The sequence below is a fragment of the Clytia hemisphaerica genome, unplaced genomic scaffold (assembly GCF_902728285.1).
Source record: "Clytia hemisphaerica strain Z4C2 unplaced genomic scaffold, Clytia hemisphaerica genome assembly, whole genome shotgun sequence".
NCBI classification, from domain to species: domain Eukaryota; kingdom Metazoa; phylum Cnidaria; class Hydrozoa; order Leptothecata; family Clytiidae; genus Clytia; species Clytia hemisphaerica.
Window position 1 is genome coordinate 657,017 of NW_027103806.1, and position 17,052 is coordinate 674,068.

General features: G+C 36.2%; 1 protein-coding gene across 1 annotated transcript; it reads right to left on the minus strand.

The window, feature by feature from the left end:
- Positions 1-1,643: 1,643 nt before the first annotated feature.
- Positions 1,644-16,003, minus strand: LOC136806436 (seminal metalloprotease 1-like). The gene is made up of 7 exons (XM_067063012.1): positions 15,563-16,003; positions 8,403-8,564; positions 7,776-7,905; positions 6,171-6,262; positions 3,115-3,219; positions 2,660-2,719; positions 1,644-1,802 (listed from the first exon to the last, which is right to left on the minus strand). Exons 1-7 carry the CDS (start codon positions 15,921-15,923, stop codon positions 1,654-1,656), a joined length of 1,059 nt encoding a protein of 352 aa, XP_066919113.1. The 5' UTR covers positions 15,924-16,003; the 3' UTR covers positions 1,644-1,653.
- Positions 16,004-17,052: the final 1,049 nt, after the last annotated feature.

The following is a 17,052-nucleotide window of genomic DNA, read 5'->3' on the forward strand; positions in this document are numbered from 1 at the left end:
AAAAACTTAGTCGGCATCAAAAAGTGATAAATTCAAAATTCTGGTCGAAAAAAAGTGACGAAGGATATTTATCCACAACAGCCCAGTTTTGACGTTATACCAATAAAAACCAAAATTCACAAAGGGCTTTTCCAGAAAAATTCCGTTCATTGGGGGTGGAGGATATTATTTTTTCAATGAATTACCCCTGAACATTTTCATTTTTCACCCCATGGACAGTTATGTTGACTTATACCAATGGACAATCATTAATTTATCCCCCTGGACATCGCAGATTTACCCCCTCTCCCTGGACAATGCAATTTTTAGGACTTTTTTTGGGACCCCCGGACAATTCATCCTCTCCACATCCCATGTACGGACATTTTCTGGAAGAGCCCAAAGTTGATACAACATGCTAGACGACTAATTCAGACACAGTAGAAAATAAGCAAAAAGTAATAGTAGTTTGTAAAACTGATGTTACCCCGTTATTTTCATATTATCTTATTTGCTCCATTACTCTTAGGTTCCAAATAAACGGCCCCCCCCGCTTGTTAATTTTTCGAAAATTTTCTAACCCCCCCGGACCTTATTAGGAACCCCCCGTTTATTAAGTAATCTCTAAGAATATTTTCAGCTGTCAAAGAGAAGGACCCTTTTATTTTGCTCTAAATAGCTTGATTTTAGCCTATTTTTACCTTATTTTTGGGTTTCAGAAGTACAATTTCCAACCCCCCCCCCCGACAATGAGGTCCCCCCCGTTTATTAAAATCTAGAAAATTTTCCAATCCCCCCGTTTATTCCAACCCCCCCCCGTTTATTTGGAACCTAAGAGTACATGGATTATATAAGACTCCAATCGATAAAGTATGTCTTCCCGAGCTCAGCGACTGGAATGAGGGAATTTCGTTCTAGAGTTAATTAAACATGGGACACGTGGGGGGGGGTCTGGGACCGAATAATGACATTCAATTTAATTCCTTACAGACTGCATATATTTCCATAAATAAACAAATAGTAATAAATTAGAAAATCCACCACCCTTTAAATAGCGACAAACACCGATTTTGTCTAACAACTGCTAAAACTTCCTTATAATTGTCTCTTTCAAATTATTGGTCAAATCTATCTATTTTGCTTAAGAACATTTTGACAGACTCTGTTGGTGTTAAAAAATCCCTCAATGATATCCCCGATCTTTTTTAAACAATGCAGTCGATTCAACATCATTCATAACATCCATATATAACATTAAATGGACCTTTAATCCACGTTGTCTTGCGAGCCGAGGTTCTTAATTCTAAATAAACACAAATTCTCGATATGTACGAGTCAAGATCACAACATTTTTGCATCTCAGAAACATCCGAAATAACCCGGAATACATCAAAGTACAATCGGCTTTTTCCGGATGTTTCTTTTAGGAAAGATGACGTAATCTCAACTAATGTATATATATTATGAATACACCTTTTCAACCGCAGTCAGGCTCGTGCCATTTAATTATTTAATTATCCCCCTAAACTCGATCCAATCCTTTTTTGACACAGTTTTCTATTGTCTATAGCTGCGAAAAAAGGACTGGGACGGTTTCAGGGTGGTAAAACAGACAAAATAATGCCCGCGCGGCAATTGGCGGCTATGGTCGAAGAGGTGTATAAGTCATTCTTTTTAACAGTTGTATAAAGCATTGATTTTCTGTATATCTCCTACAGAAAGACCATTTCTTTGACCCATGTTGTTTTGCTTTGACGCGTCGGTTGCTTGAATGGTGACACCCCCATTTGAAGACCACGCCTCTCCTTTGTAAGCCATGATACCTAAACAAAAGAATAAAAAGGTGTTCCTTGTTGACTTACAACTCTGTCTCAATTTGGTACTCTAAGCAAGTTAATTTTCGCGAAATTTAATTTATTTGCGTTTTCGCATGAAATTGCTGACTCTCAAAATTTTCAAAATCAAATTCTAGACTTTAAAAATACACGTTTTTTCTTTTATTAGAACCCAATTTATAAGAACATTGAGGCTGAAATTCGTCGAAAAATTAAGAACATCGTAAGAACATGCCCAGCCTCAGTTTGGAAAAAAATGACAAGAAACTACAACTTTTTCCTCTTTTCAAGCAGTTTTAAACAAACTTAGGGATGGATTTTCTAAATCGAGAGTCAAATATTGTCCAAATTCTACCAATTTTAAGTGCTCTTTATTTTGCATGATATTATCGATTTAGAGTAGTCTGAAAATTTAAGAACGCATCTAAGAACATTTCAGGCTGAAAATTGCTAAAAAAATAAGCACATCCAGGCTCAGCCAAATTTTAGGTGTTCTAATAAAAAAAAAACGTGTATCCTGAACATTCATTATTTGGCACTTTCAAGGAAGACCCTTTTTATGTTTGGCTGATTCACAGTTAAAAATGCTACGCGACAATAAATCCAGAAAATTTCATGATTTTTTTGCTAGCGATCTCGCGAAACTAATCTGATTTAAGTATATGACATACCCATGTCTCAATTCTCAGTATTTAAGACCAAAATATTGCTTAATCCTATTTTTACAGCCCGCCTAAGCAATTCTCAAAATTGTAGTAAGAGCTGCCAAATACTACCGGGCCATAAAGTCTATCAAAAAGCCTTAAGTTGACTCCAGGCTACTCAAGAAGGCGATTATCACTTACTATCATAGTCGAAAGACCCAGTGTTTGCCCCAGGGACGATGTCAAAGTTACTCTGTCTGCCTGAAAAAAATAAGCATTAAATAATAATATTAGTTGTATCCTGATAGGTAACACTCTCAAGGGACAAAAGTAAAAAAATGGTACAGACGAATTTTAATATTTTCCCCTGCATTTTCGACCGTAAAATTTGTTTTCTCAAAAATCGGACTTGGCCACATTTTTGGTATTGCTAATAGGCATCTTTGTGCAAATAATCAGAAAAACAAATGAAATCTCAAGAAATGCTGGTCAAAAACCGTTTTTTCCGGCACATTTTCGGTCGGAAAGAAATTTCCTCTTAAATCTGACTCCATCACATTTTAGGTATTGCCATTTGCACCAGTGGGCAAAATTTGGGGGCGTTTAAGGGGCTATATACTGTGAGGTAAAAATATGCAAACAGCCTCAGTACATACCAGGTTGAATATTAGCATTGTTGATAGTGACGTAGTTATCCCGATCGGAACGTTGATGAGTATGTACGAAACCAAGAGTATGTAAAATTTCATGAATGGTTGAACCTGAAAAGCAAAAAGAACAATTTAACCCTTAGACCACGAGGGACGAGCATTGAGTTTAAAGCCCGAAGGGCTAGAGGAGAATCTTTAACCTTTCTTAGGCAAGAAAAAGTGAAGCCTTAAAATATACGCCGTATTTTTATGACAGATTGAATCTAGCAATTCCTTTGTTTTCGAGTGATATCTTTTTCGAAATTGAGCGGTAAATTTTAGTTTCAATCTGTCATTTGTGTAAAAACCATGTGGGTCGCGCAACGCCGCGCAACTTTGGTAGAATTTGTTGCCTTCAAATCCTACCAAAGAGATTGACTTCTAGCCCTTCGGGCTTATACCTTCATTGGGGACGGGTCTCAGACTTGAGGCCATAACTCCTGACCACTTGATTTGAAGGGGCATAAACCGAATGCTTTTAGAAAGAGTATAAAAATAGCTTTCTAATGGTACCAAAACCACAGATATCTGTAAAGCCCGAAGGGCTAGATTTGCGGCTTTTATCAAAAAGTGAAGCTCATCTTTGGAAGGATTTCCTACCAGAGTCACGTGACTAAAATATGCAATTTCACCGGTTTGAGAGATGTGAAATAGCGTTTGCCGCCTACGTTTTTTGATCTCGCGCTCCGAAAACAATTAAAATGCTAGATCCTATCCATCGGCACGAAATTTAAAAAGTCAAATTTTTGCTTCACTTTTTTTTGCTGGAGAAAGCTTAAAGTTGCAAATCTAGCCCTTCGGGCTTAGATATCTGTAACCAAAACCATCTTCTAAATCAAAAGATAGAAGCCCTTATGGCACTTTAAAGTTGCAAAAAAGAACAATTTAAAAATGTTGTTCTCGTTCTTTATTACACTCACATGATTGTACAGGCAATGCAATTTACATTTTGTTACAAACGCCTGAGATATTGTAAAATGTAGCATAGTCATTATAAAAACACCGGTCTGGCAATGTATTGTTTTAGCTTTTTGTTCAATTTTCTTTTGTTAAAGACAAGTTGTGTTTTGCATACTTTTTGATCACGTTACCAAAATCTTCTCTTGGGATTGGTCTATTTTCTTATCACATGATCAAAAAGTTTGCAAAATAAATCGATTTTGGTATGTAAGCTCAATCCTTTAACAATAAAAATAGACAAAAGCCTTCCAGACCAGTGTTTTTATAATGACTATGAATATAGCATTCACATGTCGTTCTGAAATTTTAGAACATAATGCGCATGCGTCATTTTTTCTGCAATCCCTTTTGAAGTTTTTTACATCTTTATTTTTCTTCTTCATTGTATACATTAAATGTACTTCTTATCAATTATATCTTTCCAACGTTGTATAATCTTTTAGCATAGCATGAATAGGTGCTGAGAAATGTCAAAAAACTAAAGGGTCCACATCCATTGACCTCCAAGCCTGAACAAAGGGCTAAACGAGACTTAAACCACTTATTTCCAATCCAGAACACCCACGCGTGGTTTTTATACAAGTCACTAGATTTCAAAAAATGCAGTCCTCAAAAACAAAGGAACTAGATACAATCCGTCGTCATGATTACGGGGCGTTTTAGGCTCGTCCTGGATGGGATAAGTGGCTTCACTTTTTCTTGCCAAGAAAAGGTTAGAGATTCTACGGTAGCCCTTCGGGCTTTAAACTCAATGCTCCAGCCCCTTCCAATAACATTATATAGACCAGGTCACTTTTTTACCACAAAAACACCCGTAACTTTTGATCTAAAATAGCTCAAACTTTGTTGTAATACATTTTTTTCTCAGTTTGAAGAGCTCTGTCACGTAGTATAGGTCTTTTCTGATTTTGAAGGCCCCCCAAAACTCATTTTCAGAGCTTACATTTTGCCTATGTCCGAGCCAGAGAAGTCTGAAGGCCAGCCCAAAATACTTATTTTGACATCCGTGTGAGCAACAAAAACACCACTACAACAACAAGATCACGAACGTCGAACAAGGAACCTTCATGCCATTAATTTTCTCCGTAACAGGTGTGATGGAAAAGGAATGCTCGACTTTTCATAAGCATATTGCTGACTAAATTGCCAGAAACACCGTTAGTGTGATTAGATTTAAAGGTTCTTTTCTCATCATCAGATCTGTCTTCATGTGTGTGTCAGAGGAAGCAGGTCCCACACGAATCTACCCTTAGAGGACTTGTACATATAAATGTAAGATTGTAAATTATTTTTTCAGTGTTTAGATTTATTAATAGGGGATTTTGTTTTTCATTTCCTTTAGGAAGAAATTGTATCAAAACATTAACATTTTACGTTTTTAGATCCAGTCAACTAAGGCTCTTGGAAATACATTCTTTTATATATAAAAAAATTTTTTTGTCTAAAAACATAAAGTGTCGCAAATTACGCCAAAATGACCAAATCAGCACCCTCAAATTGACTAAAATCAATGGTCAAAGCTTGTTCCCTGGTATTTTGAAAAAAAAGTGAAACGTTTTGAGGGGGCTGGCCATGGCCTAATAAGGCCAGTGCTGATAATAGGAAAAATAAAAAAGAAGCCTAACAAAGAAATCATGATATACTTTCCCGACATTTTGATAGGAAAAAAGGATAATTATATTTTAAAGGAGATCATTTAAAACGCATCTAAAATACCATTTCCTTACTCAGCAGTTTTAAACAAAAGAAAGAGAATAACTTTCTCCCCTTCCGCACCGCACGAGCAAAAAATTCGGGAAATTCTTTTTCTTATTCTGATGATTGAACTCTGTCACTACTAGAGAAGTGATTCCTTTCTATATAAAAGGTGCCATCCAGTCCCCGCTCCTTCCAATGTTCCGTTCAGTTCATAGATAGCCAAGCCGGCTTGGACCCCGTGAATTAAAAGACTGCCTAAAAGTCCTAAATTACTAGGCTATCGACGTAAAATATCGACTCTGTCTGTCTGTCTGTCTGTCTATCTGTCTAAAAAAGAAAATCATTTGAAAAGAATTACACGTTACCTTCACAGTTGACGCAAGGCGAGGGGATGGCGATTATTTGACCAGTCCAGTCGTAACCAGGTCCCGTTTGTTTGCCTTTGAATGCCGAAAATCTGAACATAAGGATAGAGATTTTCTTGTAAATTGTCTCTTCACAATACACCTTTTTTACCATAGCCGCCAATTACCGCGCGGGCATTTTTTTGTTCGCATTTTACCACCCTAAAACCACCCCAGTCTTTTTTTCACACTTAAAGAAAATAAAAAAAAGTGTAAAAAAAAGGATTGGATCGAGTTTAGGGTGGTAAATTAAATAATAAAGTGCGACGCGCCTGACCACGCGACTACCGTTGAAAAGATGTATTCGAGTGCTCAATACTACTTCAAAGGGAATAACTTCATTAATAAAGAAACATTATTTTTCTATCATCAATTTTCGAAGTTGAAAACTCTTTATTGAATTTAACAAAAATCTCGTACATATTCTCATAACGGGCTATTCCAGAAAAAAATCTAATACGGGGGTGGACGGGTGGAGGATATAACATTTTTTTGGAAATTTACCCCCTAGACATTGTGAAAATTGACCCCCCTCCGGACAACGGAAATCTCATCCCTTGGACATTCAAAATCGCCTCTAATCAGAGTAAGTTCGTTTCTAAAACAATGCAAATTTTGCAGATTTTCCGCTACCCCCGACAAAATATCCAATACCTTATCGTGGAAAACTTCGTCGGGGAAAAGTGACGAAATTTTGGACAAGTGACGAATATTTTCCCCGACGAAAATTTTCCCCGACGAAGTTTTCCCCGATAAGGTACATCCTCCACCCCACATGTTCAAAAAAGTAATCTTATTGAACAATGTTACGATTTCAAGATTTTGTTTCGTATTTTGACAAGAGCAGTGTCACGATGCAATTTTATAAATAAGAACGAACTTAACTATATAAGAACATATAATGCTTCGATGGCCAAAATATTAAGAAGAAGTTAAGAATTTCTTTTCGACTTTATGGGCTTCAAAACACCCAGTTTCTTAGGAAATTGCACAAAAATATTTGCAAAAAGTAGTGAAAATAAGAGCATCTAAGAAACTTTTTTGGGACCAACCTCAAAAAGTTAAAAAATATATTTTTGGGAGAAAAATGTGTTATTATTTATTTTGATTTGGCTACAAATCACAAGGTTTTTTATGTTTCACTGAATAATTTTGGATGTTCTTAAAAAAAAACACGATAATAACGAACATATGATAAGTTTAAATGGGAAAATAAAAATCGGGTCTCAAAAAAACTCTACTTCTCTACTATCTTTACTCTGTACCAGAGTGTATCTGACGTTTATCGCTTCGTAGTACGCTCTGTGCGCAATGTCTGTTTGATAAAAAATTCCCTTACGGAGACCTCTGCGATGAAGTATGATTCATAAATAGCAACACTTCTCTCATTTTCTCCCTTCTGCCACCAACACTCCATCGCAGCAGTCGGTTTGAAAAATCTCAAATGAGAAAAGACAATGATAACAGACCCTCTACGGCAATTAATTTTGAAATTAACCGTATGATACTGGGTCTGTGTACAGACAATACTATTTACGGCATTGCAAAAGTGTCAACTTAACTTACCCTGCTCCAGTGGAAAAGCGAATGAAATTCTTTGGTGAATTCATCTCGTTATACTCTTGAAAACTAACACATGTATTTTGTTCGATTTCAGCGATCGCAGCTCGAATGTATGGCTCAATTGTCGACTGGACTAAAAATCAAACATTAATAAATTTAATGAATACTTCAACAATAATAAAGAACAATTCGATCTAAGTATCACTCACACTCAGCCTGGTGTTTCCAATTTGATTTTTTAGCGTAGCTTTTCTCCAAATTTGATAACAAGTTAACGAAAAATTTCATTCTTTCACACCGCAGGCAATGAAGTTTTTCCTTTGAAGACATTCAAATCTTCTTTTTCTTAGTAATTTCAAAAAAAACTTAATTTCGACTCGTTAAAGGTTTTATTTTTACATAAGTGTTCCCGTTTCATATCAGACACAAATTTCATATCAGGACAGTGCCACCCTATTGTTGTATCATGCTGATATAAACAAAAATATATTTTTCTTTTCCTTTTTCTGACCAATCTTGCTCCACATTCCTGTCAATCCAATGTGAAAAAGCTTGTAAATTAAACTTGATGAGTAAGCTAACGATATCACTCTGATTTAAAAACAAAACCTTTAATATCAAATAACTCACTGGAACTATCAATGAAATAAGGAACAGTTTGTGGCCACAGTGTGACAGATGGGTCGACACTTCTCTTCCATACATATGATGGCTCGCTAGTGGTCGTAGTGTCGGCAGTGGTCGTAGCGTTGGCGGCGTCAGGGGCGGCGGTGGTTGTCGTGGTCGTGGGAACTTAAAAATGAAAGAAATATTATTGAAGAAAGCTGCTATCGATGGCAATAGTATTTCCGAAGATAGATGTGAAGATACGTATATGTATGTTATTGGCCCAGCGCTAGCGATAGGGCCTTTCATTTGCAACTCTGTCTGCCCTTCCGTCCTTCCTTCCGTGTGTCTGTCTGTCCTTTTTTAGAGAACCGGCGCTTAATACCAGTACCACACTTTTTGCCGTCTGGACAGAGAAAAGCTTGCTAAAGTCGGGTACTGGCTAAAAAAGATATATTTTCTGATTTCGCGCTCCTTAAACAACAAATGTTTTCAAACAAAACAAGATGGCGGTCGAAGCGAGGAAATTGATTCGTGTTGATTCATACTTTCTTGAACATTTTCTTTGCTTTAGAGACTTTCAAACCAAAGAAACCTTCTAGTGATTTTTCTTTGTGAACCTTTTTCAACATTCTGTCATATCTTATAGTTTTTGCTCAAGTTTTCATAAAGCTTTAGGGCTGAAAATTCTACCTTAAATCACTGTCATTTTAAGTTTCTTGTTTTCAAAAAGACTTTATTTTTAGGAAATAATGGCTTCTAATATAGAAATAAATAAACTGAAATGTGTAAATTTAAATAAGACACAATGTTGCTTCTAGATCTGTCGCTGTTAAACAACGGTCAGTACAGTGACAGTGGGACGTGGCATGATTTTCAAACTCGACAACGTACCGCTCGACACAGAATTATTTCAAGTAAACTGATTCTGGAATTTGTTAATGGACACTAAAATGGAGTTAATGTGTAAATTGGAACAAGATTGGAACTTTTTCCATGATGCTACGTGTGAAAATGGTTATTTCTGGATCTGTCTCGTTTAACGATTGGTGGCTTGATTTTTCAAACACGACACAGAATTATTTCAAATATATACCGATTTAAAATGGAATATGGCAATGGAGACTAAAATGCAGCTCATGTGTAAATTTGAACAAGATTGGAACTTTTTCCATGATGCTACGTGTGAAAATGGTTGTTTCTAGATCTGTCTCGTTTAACGAATTGGTGGTTTGATTTTTTAAACTCGCACCACAGAATTATTTCAAATACCGATTATTAATGGATTATGGCAATGGAGACTAAAATACAGCTCATGTGTAAATTTGAACAAGATTGGAACTTTTTCCATGATGCTACGTTTCCCTGTTCTAAGAAATGAAGAAAGGGAGAATTATCCTTGCTGACTTATTTTTCATTGTGTTTTGTTCGACGCAGTAAAATTTTAAATCTTTTGGCCATCCCTTTCCTGGGGGAAATGTGAAATCTTGTTAAACATTTTTTGGAATTTTAAGAAATTCCGAAATTCGCGAAAATCGCGCGCAAAAATTTCACTTTTGCTTGGTCTTCACGCCCAACGGGCTTCTTGTTTCCCTCTTAATCGGTCTTCTACAAGAAATTATTACCGAATATTCGTTCAACTATAATTCTCGAGAAGCTGACGTAATGTACTATTGACAACTGAAGAAAGCTATTCATGGTATGCACCATTGTAATGTCTTCTAACATTACATCACGGACCCATGCAACAGCTGATTAGTTGCAAGTTGCGTAAAAACAGTCAATACGTCATTTGCAACCAATCAGCTGTTGGGTCTATGGTGTATGTCGAAGACATTGTAGTGATGTATATCATGAATTCTGGATTTAAGTGTCGGAAAGTAATGAATGTGGAAACACTTATAGCAGAGTCTCCAAACAAGCTTTATAGTCCTTAGGTAGCAAAACCCGAGTGGGGGTCACTTAAGGGTACGTTTTTAGGCTTCCTAAAGTGCACTGTAATGCAAAAAGTGAAAAAACGAATCTTTTTTGCGCGAAAATCTGACCATTTTATACTGTCAGGAGGACCTAATGTTAGGTCATCTTGTATATTGGATTTCAGCAAATCAACATTTGAGACCACACGAAATAGCCATCTGAATCCATAATCGCCCTTTCGTAACCCGTTAATGGCCCTAACAAACGGAAAGCATTAGATGGCCCATCAAACAAGCAGTTGCATAACGTGTCCCAAATTTAGACGAAGCACCCAATATAATGGTCCGCACAGCCTCTATGAAAAGGTCAAGCTAATGGCAATTAAAAGACAATTCTAAAAAGACAGTTCTTCAATGGTTCGAGTCCGTATCTTGGTTGAGCAGATAGTAAAGACATTAGACTTCGGGCTCTGCCCGAAGTTCAGTTAAAGCTCTCTAGTATTTCTACTGGTATACTAACTTGTACTAGATTATGCATTATAAACGAATAGTCACTTTTATGTTAACGTTAAATATAACTTTTAATAGGAATTCAATCGAATTCGCTTTGTCAACATTCTGATCTCTACCTGAGCTAACCGTTGAGTAAGGTCATTTGATAAGAACCAATTTCGACCAATCATTTAATAAAACACAATTTGAGCCAGTTGACAATACCTTAAGATAAACAAGCTGAACGGACCTACCTGATGATGAAAGTTAGATAGCAATAAGGAGAAAAACGGAAACAATCCGTTAGAAAATATGTTTAGCGAAAAGCCATAACGCGTTAAATTTCATCATTGTTTGTTGATGGGGAGAGGGATGGGGAGAGGGAAGGGGAGAGGGAAGGGGAGAAGGGAAAAAAGATGTAGAAAGTTCCGGTTGCAGAAATCAGTTTTATTGACAATCGAATCATGCTTGATGGTGGGAAAAAACAAAGAAATGTTAGGAAAAAGTCCAATGAAAATCTGCAAAACGGCGATTTCCGGCATATTTCCGGCATTTTCGGCCGGAAATGAATTTTTCTCACAAATCGGACTCGGCCAAGTTTTGGCGATTGCTAATGCGCATCTTTGTGCAAAAAATCAGAGAAAACTATTGATGAAATCTCGAGAAAATGCCAAAAAACCGGTTTTTCCAGCATATTTCCGGCATTTTCGGCCGGAAAAGTACGTTAATTGAAAATCAGGCTCTGTCATATTTTAGGTATTGCCATTTTGCATCAGTGTGCAAAATTTCATGAAAAAATATAAAGTACAGTTCGAGAAATTCAAGAAATACCGTTTTTCCGGCGAAGATAGGCTGTTCCGGCGATTTTTAGAAAGTTCTGGCTTCAAAAATCACTTTTATTGACAATTAAACCATGCTTGATGGTGGGCATTGCTATCAATAATGTTTTTGTGTGAAAAACAACGAAATATAAGGAAAAAGTCCGATGAAAATCTGCAAAAACGGCGATTTCCGGGATATTTCCGGCATTTTCAGCCGGAATAGAATTTTTCTCAAAAATCGGACTAGCGCATGTTTTAGACATTGTTAATACGCATCTTTGAGCAAAAAATCAGAAAAAACTAATGATGAAATCTCGAGAAAATGCCAAAAAACCGGTTTTTCCGGCATATTTCCGGCATTTTCGGCCGGAAAAGTACGTTAATTGAAAATCAGGCTCTGTCATATTTTAGGTATTCCATTTTGCATCAGTGTGCAAAATTTCATGAAAAAATAAAGTACAGCTCGAGAAATTCAAGAAATACCGTTTTTTTTCCGGCGAAAATAGGCTGTTCCGGCGACTTTACTTTAGAAAGTTCCGGCTTCAAAAATCACTTTTATTGACAATTAAAACCATGCTTGATGGTGGGCATTGCTACAAATAATGTTTTTGTGTGAAAAAACAACGAAATATAAGGAAAAAGTCCAATGAAAATCTACAAAAAACGGCGATTTCCGGGATATTTCCGGCATTTTCAGCCGGAATAGAATTTTTCTCAAAAATCGGACTAATCCATGTTTTAGGCATTGCTAATACGCATCTTTGTGCAAAAAATCAGAAAAAACTAATGATGAAATCTCGAGAAAATGCCAAAAAACCGGTTTTTCCGGCATATTTCCGGCATTTTCGGCCGGAAATGAATTTTTTTCGAAAATCGGGCTCCGTCACATTTTGGGCATTACCATTTTGCATCTTTGTGCCAAAAATTAGGAAAAACTAATGAGCCAATCCCGAGAAAAGCTATAGTCTGGCTGAATTAGATTTGTCAACCTGTCATGTTATTAATAAGCGTTAGTTTTTCATATTTTCAATATTAATTGAGGTTTTCTAAGCAGTTTTCCCCGATTTTCCGATTTTTATGGCCCGTTTTCCCCTAAAAACCCGATTTTTTATATTATTAGGAAGTTCTTATTTCAATGCGATTCATAAATTCTAATTGGTCGCCTCACGCAAGTGAAGGAGACCTTTAAATTCGGTGTTTTCTCCATACGACTTTTTTTGTGAAAGTTTGGTCGCCCGATTCGGAATTAAATGTTCGGTGATTCGGGAAATTATTTCCCGCGTAAATTCTTGCATATATCTCTGTTATATTACGCCACGCAAACTTATCAGACAGTATTTGCGGTGTAGAGATTCTAATTAGCTCCGTAGTAGTTAGCGCACTTGTTTTATGAAATCTAAATAACGGAGATAATTAAAAGCCTCGTGAAAGTTGTCAACAGTTTCTACTGTAAGCAGCAGATAATTCTTGATTCTACAATAATGATTCTTCAAAATTGAAATTGAAACTTATGGTTCTTCATTGATATTATTCCATTCAAACTACCACACTCGTGATGTTGCTGAAAACAAACCTCCTTTCACTAGAATCACTTTTGAGGTTAAAATTTGGTTTTGGAAGATGGATGTGTTTGTGTTGGTTGACAAGAAAAATAAGATAGATTTTAGATAAGAAGAAGTTTATTATTGTTTCAATTACTCGAAATCTATGATAGCAGTTGATAGCATGTCCCAACCAAGATCACTCACTGCATATGGCAACCTAACCAATGTATTAATTTCCAGATCAAGTTGTACCATGAATTTCTTAGCTACAATTATTAGCAGATTTGAAGTGAAGCAAACAAAAGAACATTTATCACCTAAACGCTAAAGCAAGATTTGATTGATGATTCACCGTTCCAAGACATGCAATTTTGTGTAACCATTGCGAGTATTGACTTAAAATTTCTTGAACAAACATACAATGTCTCTATGTAGGGGACTACTGGCATCTAGTCAAAGATGAGAGTGACGTTATGTATTCTTTCTCTGGAATGGCCCTTTTGATTATTATTGTTGTTGTTTCCCTAGCATCCATTGAAACATGGAGTTATCAAGATATTTGCTGGAGTTTTAATTACACAACGTGACATTTTGCACCTACATTATAAGAAGAAATTTTGGCGGGAATTTAGTTTTGGACCCTCCCGGCGCTCCAGAAACGTCCTGAGCAAAAAGTGTCGTTTTTCTTGTATTACGACAATTGATCTGCACCGGAACTCCGGAGCTGTGTTAAGAATCACTTTGCTCCGCGAAGAGCTCCGGAACTTACCAGAGATAAAAATAGTGTTCTTTTAGCTGCTCTGATTTTTCAAGCTCGCAGTCATATTAAATTCCCTCCAAAATCTTTACTTTTGTTAAGATTACTTCAACTGTATTATTAGATTTATTATAATAATTTATTGACACTTTCTAGCAACTATTTTTAATTGTACAAACAAGAAACATCCATTGATATACAGTAAGTTAAACATGATATGATTAAGTGACCGTCTTCCAACTCAAACCCTATAACTTGAATGTTTCCTTAACTCAAACGGTTTTTTTATCCCTTCAGAACAAATTTAGACTATTTTCACCATATCCCTAATGTCAATTTAAAAAAATGATAACTTTCTGAAAACCTTTAAGATTTTAGGGTTGACAAAAATAATATTATATTACATATTTGTTTCTGAAGAATATTTTTCAGGCTGATTCCAATCTCATTTTATCTTTTCTAACATTAACTTTAAAAATCAACTTCAGCACATTGCTTTTTAACGATTTTGCACATTCGTAAATCACGTGTTACAGTGTTAAGCTTTTCGTCCTTTTACTTTTTTCAAACTTTTAAGCTCTTTAAAAAGCTATCCCATTTAGGCGACCTTCCAGCGCAGCTGGTTTATTAAGATTTAATCAAAGCAGTTTTTTAGGTCTTAAAAGTTCATGACATATAGGTCAACTTTGTTACGAAAATTCGAATTCAGGGCATTTTGGGCAAAAAAGTACCCCCCAGGTTTGTTTTCATAAAGTTTTTTGCCCAAGGGCCTCATCGTGAGGCTCTGAGTATGTTAATCTACATAAAATTGCGCTTCTAATGGTACCAAGAAACCTAGTGCGGAATTTTTTTCAAGGTTGACCCCTTTTATTTTACAAATCAGCCAGACTACTAGTAACGAACGGACGAACGAACGAACACGGGTTAATTTATAGGACCTCTACCCCACCGGGGTAGGTCCAAAAATGCATCGTAAGGGTAAATTTTTCGTATACATTGTATCAAATTTATGAATTTGGTAAAATTTTCTTTGCACTAGAAATCCAAGTTTTATAGGGTAGTTTTCAGATCAAGTGCCCCCAGGAAACAAACCCATACAAAGGGGTTTCCACAATTTGAACAAATTCTATTTCCCTGCACATGAATGAGCTATGGACATTCTACTGTAATTTGAACGGCTTCAACTGTTGTGAATGATTTCTTACCGAAAAGTCTTACTGGACTGATTCGACCGTTCAAGTGTTCGTAGCCACCATATAATCTTTTCTCATTCTTTGCTTTCCCTTAAAATGATAAACTGACAAATGAAATCTTTGTAAACGAGGACAACAATAAATTTATGCATCTCGAGAAGAGTGTATTGAATAAAGCCTTAGTAGTTACTACTTTGATGGGATTGATTTTCGCAGGGATTAATTCTCGCAGATTTTGATCTCATCCGCGAAAATGAGTCAAGAGGGATTTTTTTTATTCATGATATCCACCATTGCAATGTCTTCCGTGAAACAACGGCTGATTGGTTGCAAGTGACGTATTGACTGATTTTACGTCACTTACAACCAATCAGCTATTAGGTCTGTGATGTAATGTCAGAACATTGCAATGGTGCATATCATGAATATAATTTCATTGCGAAATATTTGAAAATTCATACTTTTTTCATCGAGTTCGTCTCCTAGCACGAGAGGCTCCTCTGTCAGGCGTGGTCTAACATAAAAGTCTTCCGGCTCCACAATTACTTCGGACTCTTTTGACACTTTTGGGGCGTCACCTTTTAGTTCTACAACGTCGGGTTCAAATTTTGGGCGTTCTGTTGGGAGGCCTCCTGGTTGCAGCTCAACGATCTCGTCGTTTGATTCGTCGCCTTGATCTCGTCCAGGGCGGTTTGCTGTAAGCTCAACTGTGTCTTGAAAGATTTCAAATTCATCATCCAATTGTGACGTCAAACTTCGGCACCATATTAAAGAAGTTGAATATAAACAACACAATAAACACAACACAAATGAGCTCTTCATCTCAAATCAATGTAAACTAAAATTTCGCAAATATCTTCTGATGTTGAAATGTATTAAAAAGTAAAGCTTCCGAACGTCTCTCACATAGTTTTTATATGCTGACTCAAAGTCATATTAGACCAATGAACATCGATGTAAAATCAAATGCGATTGGACCATTGTCAGTAACACAAACAACAGTAAATCAAAAATGATTTGAAATTTAACCAATGAAAAAGATCCATGTTTAAATTCCATAGAAAAGTATTAGTGTAAATCAACCTCTCATAATTAAACGGTCATTATCTCCGTGGGGAAAAAGTCATATTTAAACCAACTGAAAAAGTAATTTCAAAATAATGTCCGTGTTAATATCTTGGATTGTGAACTCCGATCGAATGGATGGAAAATAATGTGAATATATTTTGGATTATAATAAATGCTGTTTAAAGTCAATCATTTTTCCTTGAGCAATGAAAAAAAAAACCTTCTAGGACATCCTTTTTTCGCCAATATAACAAACATTAGTAGAAATTCTCACAAATTGTCTAAAAAAGAATTTTTCTGCTCCTTTTTAAATTGTTATAATTGAAGTGCCAATAAAAACTAATTGGTACAGTAAAATTAAATGAGAAGCTTCCCATGGAAAATAATAATAAAATCTTTCCCTTTAGGTAAATTTTTCACATAAAGGTTGACCTCCTGTATTGGCTCTTGTATCTTTAATGATTAGGGTGTGAAATGTGAATTCAATTCCAAGCTTGCACTTAAACGATACAACAAAATATTTAAAAAAATTCAATCAATCAAAAATATTAGCCTATTCTGGAAAAATACTATTTTCACCCCCTGCGTTGAGGATGTCATATTCCGTTTAAGGGTTTGAGGGGGTGGGGTGCATCATGATTTCCTCGACAGGGCCCACGCCATGAAATTGGAAGTTGGGGGGGGGGCACGAATATAGAGTCAAAGGAGGCGCAACCAAAAATTTCCACTTTGCAAAAAAGTGGGGGAGGGGGGCAATCCCTTACCGGTGGCGTGGGCCCTGCTTAACAACCTGAAAAGTCAACTGTTAAAGAAGTAGGGTAAGCCTTGTAAAATGTAGATACGAATCTAAGGGAGTGGTACCTATAAATCCGAAATAATTGGT